We start from the raw sequence: 8,671 nt of genomic DNA on the forward strand, positions 1-8,671 counted from the left end.
TCCCACATTTCTAATAAGGAAACTAGGAAAACCATATCGCTTGCTTTCTAGCCCAACTCAAGGAGTTTTCTATAAATACCCCAATCTCAAAATTTGGAAGGTGTTCACTAATTTCTAAGCGCACACACAAATAAAGTCTTTTGCAACCCTCATGAGCAGACTCTCTCTTTCATTATGATACTTCACGCGAGTACAACATCGTTACATAGAAAATAATTCATTGAATAAATTAGATATATTTCTTGATTTAGATTTGAACTCATTATCAAAGTAGACCCATTTTCACATTTCATCTTCCGGCTAAAATATGAATTCAAAAATTTGTTTCACCATAAGAATAACAACCTTTGACCTCCCAATTTATTTAAGTGATATTATATCCTTACACCACACTTTTACACTGCAACTTATTTTACTATTCATCAATATGATGAAGAGTGATATATTAATAATAATAAATATATTTTTTTAAATAAATAATTTTTTTTATTAATTTTAAATCAAGGGGTATCGATACAAAGTTGTATGATAAACCAACTTCATAATTCATTAACCAACATTTTATATTTTATTAACCAACTTTATTTTACTATTAAAAATTATTTTTAATATCTTGACATTCATTAACCAACTTTGTAATTTCATTAACCAATATTTTACTTTTTAATAACCAACTTTGTTTTACTACTAAAAATTATTTTTAATATTTGAGTGTATATTAATTAACTTAATCCCTTCATTAATTAACTTTTTACTTTTTATTAACTAACTTTATTTTACTACTAAAGATTATTTAAAGAATGTGCTACAAAAGAAGCTTCCTAAATTTTTTATCAGGTCTAATACCCATAACACTACCATTAGCATCAGATTGAATATTTTAATTAGTAAAATTACATCTTAATAATTACACTGCGATTACAGAAACCATAATTTAGAAATAAAATACACACTAACTTCTTCATATAAAATCTCTCGTAAAAAATAAAATAAAATTTTCATAAAATGAGTAATATCAACAACAGAATCAAATAAAAGTTGTTATAGAAAATCAGAATCATGACACACGAGCATAATCAAAACTTGTAAAATGATAATTTGTAAATTTTAAAAATGATATCATGTTGTTAGATATGTTACGTTTTGAAGAATCTAGTGATCTGTATTAGTTTAAGCCCAAAATCCAAATTGATTAACAAGAATGAATACCAAAAAAATAAAAATAATAGTTAAGATAGCATTTGTATTTGCATTATGTGTCGAGTAAAGAACCAAAAAGAATATGTTAGTAAGGATTTGTACTAAAAAGTGTGTTAATATAATCTCTGCTTAAAGGGATCTCTAGATACAGTATTTAACAGCTAGCAGATCTTTCACATCAAAGTGAGGAACTTACTTACTTTAATAAGTGTGCTTTATAGAATTTTAGTGCAATTTTTAGTTTTTGATTTAGTTTTAGACAAATGTATGGGCAAAAGCAAACATGCTGGAATCATTTTAAGATTCTGATATAGGGAATAATCCAAATTTTCCTTAATGCTGGTTATCCATAAACAATTAAAAAAAGTATATCAAGATTTTGCTATATATTATGGTTTGGAATTATTATTTAAAAAACATTATCTCTCTCTTGAAATAGTGTCATTTTAGTAAATATATTTTTTTAAATAAATATTATTTTCATTTTATAATATTAAAGTTATTGATTATGGATGCTAGGATCAAGAGGTCACATGACACTATCATAGATCAAGTGATGGCATTTGAAAAGGACAAATAAGAAAATTTGTAACTCTAGATCTTGGACGTATGGTTTGGAGAAGATAGGTAGAATAAGATGGCTTAAGAGATTAGAAAAATAACTAAAGTGGCGTTGAGAGAATCAAGAAGTTTTGGACCAAAGAGTAAAAAATCGTGGTGGTGGAATAGAAATGTTCAGAGTAAAGTTAGAGTAAAAATAATTATTTTGAAAAATGGTCTCGATATGCCAAAACTTGATAAAAGTATAAGAAAGTTAAGAACGATATCGAGAAGACGGTGAATGAAGCAAAAGAACTCAAGTTTTTTACGGATTATACCAATCTTTAGGAACGAAGAGAAAGAAAAATCTATATATAAGCTTGCTAAAGGGAGAGAAAGAAAGACAAGATATTTGGATCAAGTGAAGTGTGTTAAAGACGAAGAAGACAAAATTTTGGTTCAAAAAATTGATATTAAGAATAGGTGGAAGAAGTATTTCTACAATTTATTTAATAAATGATATGATATATCGTCGGACTTTAGTAGACTCAACATTAGAGAAGGCGGTCGAAATTACAATTACTACCGTCAGATTCATAAACAAGAGGTAAAAGAAGCATTGAAAAAGATTAGCAATAGTAAGGTGGTTAGACTAGACAACATACCTATTAAAGTGTGGAAAATTCTTGAAGATAAAGGTATTGAGTGGCTTATCAAACTTTTTAATAAAATTATGAGCTCAAAGCAAATGTCGGATGAATGGAAAAGAAATACTTTATTTCCAATCTTTAAGAACAATAGCAATATACAAAATTGTGCAAATTATAAGGGGATTCAACTTATGAGTCATATCATGAAGTTATGGGAACGAGTGATTGAGCGAAGATTAAGAAAAGAAACTCAAGTCATTGAGAATTAATTTAATTTTATGTTTAGGAGGTCGACAATGGAAGCAATTTATCTACTACGACGTGTGATAAAGCAGTATCAGATGAATCAACAAGACTTGCACTTAATTTTTATTGACTTGGAGAAAGCGTATGATAGAGTGTCTCGAGAGATTTAGTGGAAAATCTTAGAGAAGAAATTGATTATGATTGCATATACTCGAGCTATCCAAGATATGTATGAAGAAGTATCAACTTATGTGCGGACACTAGGTGGAAAGACGAACAATTTCTCCATTACAATAGGTTTTGCATCAAGGTTTAACCCTACCTTTTTACTTTAATTTTGGATGCACTCACGAAACATTCCAGAGGTAGCACCGATGTGCATGCTTTTTGCAAATAATATAGTCTTATTTGAAGAATCAGAGGAGTTAAATGAGAGGTTGGAGACGAACTTTAGAAACATATAATTTTCTCCTAATCAGAAGTAAGATAGAGTATATGGAATATATGTTCGGCAAAAGGAGAAACGTTTCTAACATAGAGGTGAAAGTTGGAGATCATATCATCCCACAAGGCACATTGTTTAAATATCTTAGATTCGTAATACAAAATGATAAAGAAATGGAATGTAAATCATCAAGTTCAAGTTGGATATGTGAAATAAAGAAAAGACTTATAGATTATGTGAGAAGAAGAGTAAATCAGATGAAGATGAATAAAAAATTATAAGAAATATTATTAAAAAATATATCAAAATTAACTATTTGAATAAAAATATGATTTTAAATATATGTAGCGGATAGTCAGATACATAAGGCTCGATTGTTGTAGTATTATTATTTACTATTACCATGCAACACTATTTTTCAACATGTTAATAAAATTAGTTTAATAAAAAAAATTTAACAACTTTATTGTACTATTTAATTTGTGTACAAACATCTTAAAAAACACACATTGTTGGAACAGAAAAGAATATTAAAAATATTTAAGAAGTATTAAGATAAAAGAAATTATAATTCATTTTGGGTTGCTTACATATTTACAATATTTCTAACAAATTAACAATTATTTTTTCCATCAAAATAATAATACTCTTTCACTCCTATAATAAAGTCCAATTCACAACAATAAAATCATCTAAATAAAAGTGACAATTTAAACTTCTAAATTTTTTGATGATTTTATGTGAACTTGTTTAGTAGAATATTTATTTTAGAACATAGAAAATGGTAACAAACAATAAATAATCCATAATTAAAAAAGAAAATGAAAAACTCAGAAACTTAAGAAGCAAAATTGGAACATTTTATTGACAACAAACTCAACTAAACACCTTATGCAACAAATCCAAAGCTCATGGTTTTTGGAGCCTTATATCAAATTATAACTTAAACTAAAACTAAAAGCACTTAATTATAAATCTCCTCAACCAAATTATATAAACCAGTTTTGTTACTGAAATTTCCATTAACATCATCCAAATTCCACAGACCATCCCACAAATTATCATCTGCTGAAGAATCTGGTACACAATAATTTCCATTCACCATAAAGTTTCCTTGTTGTTCTTCTCTTGTGTTTGGACACATATTGTTCAACATTTCTTGTCTAAGATTATTATTATTTTCCTCAAACAAGGACATGAGACCTTTCATGTCCATGTTGAATTGAAGTTGTTGTTGCTGCTGATGGTTTAACTGTTGTTGTTGTTGCTGATGAAATAACTGCTTCCTAAGGATTCGGTTTTTCGCCTTTTCGGCAGAATCGGACGGATTTTTTGCCTTTTTCTTGAAATGAGTCCGCCAGTAATTCTTTATCTCATTGTCTGTTCTTCCCGGTAAGCTTCTTGCAATTGTTGACCACCTGAAAATTTTTCATTAAATCGTCAAATTTTTTATTTAAAAACTTATTGTCTTTATTCAGTACCGACAACTCACACTAACACGATAAATATATTTGATACAGCACGAGTCAGACATCATCAGACACGTCTTTCATCTAAAGTGTCGAGATAAATAAATTATTTTTTTACCTGTTTCCCCATCTAGCATGCAACTCTAGAATTATGTTCTCTTCTTGTGATGTTATTTGACTCTTTTTGAGATCTGGTCTAAGATAATTCACCCATCTCAATCTGCAACTCTTTCCATTCCTTTTCAATCCTATTACAACAAGAAGAAAAAAGAATAAAATTAAGATTCAAGACAAATAAATTGATCATAATTATATAATCCAAATTGAATGCAAACAACATTGGAATATCATAGTTGGTTTCAGACACTAATTGAATGCAAACAACACTGGAATATCAGTGTTGGTTTCAGACACTAACACGGACACAAATACATATTTTTTTTAGAAGTGTCTGATCATAACTGATTATTAATTACCTGTAAGTCTAGCAACGGAGTTCCATCTACCTTCGCCATGCAGCCTAACATACTCAATTAGCAACCTATCTTCCTCAGAAGTCCATGGTCCTTTTCTCCATACATCTTCCTCCATGATACCATGACCAATTTGGCCAGCCATAACTCCACGCCAATACATGCAGAATTTGTTAAAGGTTTCAAATTGTGTGTGTGCTTGGATAAAGTTTTTGTTGTGTTCCAATTTATGTGGCAATGCTTTTTGGTTTAGTGATTGTTGCATATTTATACTTGTAGGTTTGGTCTCAACTTGATTCTAACACTCATTCAAATGTCACTTTCTTATGATCTGTTCGATACTGTTTCACTGTTTATTGAAATTAATATTAGTAATTAACAAAAGGGTTTGCAAGTGACATTAAAATAGCATTTTTTTTTCATTGATTGTTTATTGACCACAATATCTTTACCTTTTTATATACATAAAACTCCTTCAATTTTGAATATTAAAAAAAAAAAACTCTCATTGATTTTGTTAATATCTTAAATATAAATTAAAAGTAGATGTTAAATAATATATAAATGGAGGCAAAAATTAGAAATTGAAAGGAGAAAAAAAATTGATGCTAAAGTGAGATAAAAGGCAAAAGGAGAATTTGATATGTGTGAGGACACATGTCACTAGGGCTTTGCATTTGGACAGAATGGGATATATATTTTATAGATATTTATATGTCCGGATCCATTAATCACATTATTTTTAATCTAATGTATGTTCTAATAAACAGAACTTATTGCTTGTATTAAAAAATAACAAAATGATTGCTTTGGGACTAAATTACTCCACCTTGTAGAATTAGAAACATTATTAAATAGAAGTAAAAAATAATATATTAAAAAAAAGTTTTTTTTTTTTTTGGTTAAAACATTGTTAAAAAAATTATTTTTCTTATATTTTTTTAATATAAGTAAACGAATCTGATGAGACTGCGGGTCCAATTCAAGACGTATTCACTGAGTTGTTAAAGATTACGTACACCCTCGATTAAGAAGTAGACACTCAATTCTTATAATTTGAGGATCATCCACAATTAGATTTAATTGAATAGTCCATCTCGTCTCACGTCGGGAACAAGGGGTGGTTCTAACCGCCCCCATATATAAAGACTGACATGTGTTGATCATGAGTATATTCTAACCATAACTTACATTAACATTTTTTCACATCTCACTGACTTGGAACCTTACAGGTTTTCCCCTCTCATCTGTATTGAAAAGCACTCATTGTCGCGTCAATCAACTTCGCATCTTTGTATCCATCATTTTTTGTTCCAGTACAAAACAACAGCGTCTTCTATGGGAATTAATTTCTGATTCTCATGAATTTCTATGATTAGATCCTTTTGATTCCAAAACTGTGATTCAGCTACCGTGTTATTGATCAAAAGAAGACGATGACTTTTGATCCAACTGTTGGAATCACTGTAGTTTCATCAACCTCAAAATCATCATTTTACCTCATTGTTTCTCTGGTCGATGGTGGATCATCAACCAGAAGGAGTAAGAAAAAAACATGACACAAGAAAACTAGATAAGTCTGTGTAGGATTCCCGGTATGTAGCCCTAATGTAGTTTGTCACCAATTGAATATTGAACCCTTCGCCCTCTATGTGGCATAGAGAAGAAGATGAGAATCCCCCCAAAAGTTCGAAGCATCCATGAATACGGTTAAGGGCCTACTCAACGCCAAATTAAATTTCAAAGAAAGGTATACCTAATGGATATTCAGTGTTGCATTAGTCTATACGGCATTTGGTAAATGGAAAATTTATGTTGACTACACCGACCTCAACTGAGTCTTCCTAAAAGACTTGTATCCACTCCTTAACATTGATAAACTAGTAGAAAGCTCAATTAGCTACAAATTGTTATCATGCATGGATGAATATTCTGACTACAATCAAATACATATGTATGACAAACAAGGACAAAACAAATTTTATGATAGATCGAGTCAACTATCGATACAATGGCATGCCTTTTGGCTTGAAGAATACATGAGAGACATACCAGAGGATAATGAACAAAATATTCGATGAAGAAATAGGGGAAATGGTAGAAGTGTACATGGATGACATGATCTTCAAATTCAACAAAGAAGAGTGACACGATGAACACCTAACCAACATGTTTTGGCAGGTTCAACAACACAATATAAGGCTCAATCTTTAAAAATTCACCTTCGGAGTTATAGTCAGAAAGTTCTTGGGCTTCTATATAACAGAGAGGCATAGATGCAAACCTAGACAAGTGCAAAGCGGTTATCAAAATGGAAGCACTAACTATAAGAAAGAGGTAATGAAGTTAAATGAGATGTTCATGGTCTTAAATAGATTCATATCAAGGTCGGCTTAGCACGCATTACCATTTTATAAGTTATGAAGAAAGAAACACACTTTGATTGGACCCCAGAATGCAAATATGCATTCGTATCACTAAAAAATGGACCTATCTACCCCTATAGGTTCTATCTCAGCCAATTACAAGAGAAATTATGTTCTTCTACCTGGAAATCTCTACCGATGCAATCAGTGTCGTCCTCATACGAGAAACTTGTCCTAATTAGAGTCTGGTGTACGTCATATCTAAAGCATCGGCAAGACCAAAAACACGTTAACAGAAGATAGAGAATGTATCATTGGCATTAGTGACTGCCTCCAGGAAATTACGAAATTACTTTCTAATGCACGCCATCGTCGTTTGGACAGACTTACCTCTTAAATAGTCCTTCACAAGCTAGATCCGACCGAACGGAAAACCAAATGGCCTATTGAGATGTATGAATTCAATGTCTCATTCGAGCCTTGGAAAGCCCTAATCCCAAGTCTTTGTAGATTTCTTGGCAGAAATGACTCTAGTAGCGTTAAAACTAGTTGGTAACTGAGTTGTGTTCACAAACATATCATCTAATAGTAACATAAGCAATGTTGATGTCATGTTAGAAGATAAAGTCATACTGGTAATTGAGATATCATTACGCTTCGAGTTCCCCACTATCAATAACCAGTTTGAGTATAAAGCCTTCATCGATGGTCTCACACTAGAAGCAGAAATGGTGAAGAAAATATTAAGTTACAGATGGACTCAAAGTTAGTGGTATCCCAAGTCAAAAGAGAAGCGTGGACCAAAGATCCACTATTACAATGGCATGTCAACCAAACAAGGGGAAAATTAGCAAAGTTAAAATAACGTGAAATCATGCTTGTCCCCAGGGAGAAGAATACCAGGTCAGATACCATATCTTAGCTTGTGACCATCAGAACCTAGGGTATAAACCACTCCTTTATACAAAAAAACACTATAGGGTTTCCAATAATCAAAGCTTATGAGGTGGCAATTGAGATTACAAAAGGCGTTTTGCAATTCTCTTGGATATCACCTATTATGACGTATATTGAACATGGTATACAACTTGACAATCTGATTGAAGCCAGTCTTTTAAAGATAACATCAAGTTTGTACTATGTGTTTGGATGACTCTTATACAAAAGAGGCTTATCAAACCCCCTGCTGAAATGCCTCGATGGGAAGAAGTTGCACACACCCTTGCCAAGGTGCACGAGAGGATATCTGGGAAACACCTCGAAGTCAGGGCTTTTTTGCCAA

General features: G+C 31.2%; 1 protein-coding gene across 1 annotated transcript; it reads right to left on the bottom strand.

Moving 5' to 3' along the window:
• Positions 1-4,045: 4,045 nt before the first annotated feature.
• Positions 4,046-5,241, bottom strand: LOC127095216 (MYB-like transcription factor EOBII). Its single transcript, XM_051033935.1, has 3 exons — positions 5,027-5,241; positions 4,669-4,798; positions 4,046-4,499 (listed from the first exon to the last, which is right to left on the bottom strand). The coding sequence occupies exons 1-3, from the start codon at positions 5,184-5,186 to the stop codon at positions 4,046-4,048; spliced, it is 744 nt and encodes a 247-aa protein (XP_050889892.1). The 5' UTR covers positions 5,187-5,241.
• Between the last annotated feature and the right edge of the window lie 3,430 nt (positions 5,242-8,671).

The sequence above is a fragment of the Lathyrus oleraceus genome, chromosome 6, assembly GCF_024323335.1.
Source record: "Lathyrus oleraceus cultivar Zhongwan6 chromosome 6, CAAS_Psat_ZW6_1.0, whole genome shotgun sequence".
NCBI classification, from domain to species: domain Eukaryota; kingdom Viridiplantae; phylum Streptophyta; class Magnoliopsida; order Fabales; family Fabaceae; genus Lathyrus; species Lathyrus oleraceus.

Excerpts from the sequence above, each read along its gene's own strand:
- LOC127095216 (XM_051033935.1), bottom strand. The coding sequence starts at position 5,186 with ATGTATTGGCGTGGAGTTATGGCTGGCCAAATTGGTCATGGTATCATG. Across the intron at positions 4,799-5,026 it reads CTCCGTTGCTAGACTTACAG|GATTGAAAAGGAATGGAAAG; the intron begins GTAATTAATAAT and ends TTGTTGTAATAG. Across the intron at positions 4,500-4,668 it reads CATGCTAGATGGGGAAACAG|GTGGTCAACAATTGCAAGAA; the intron begins GTAAAAAAATAA and ends AAAAATTTTCAG.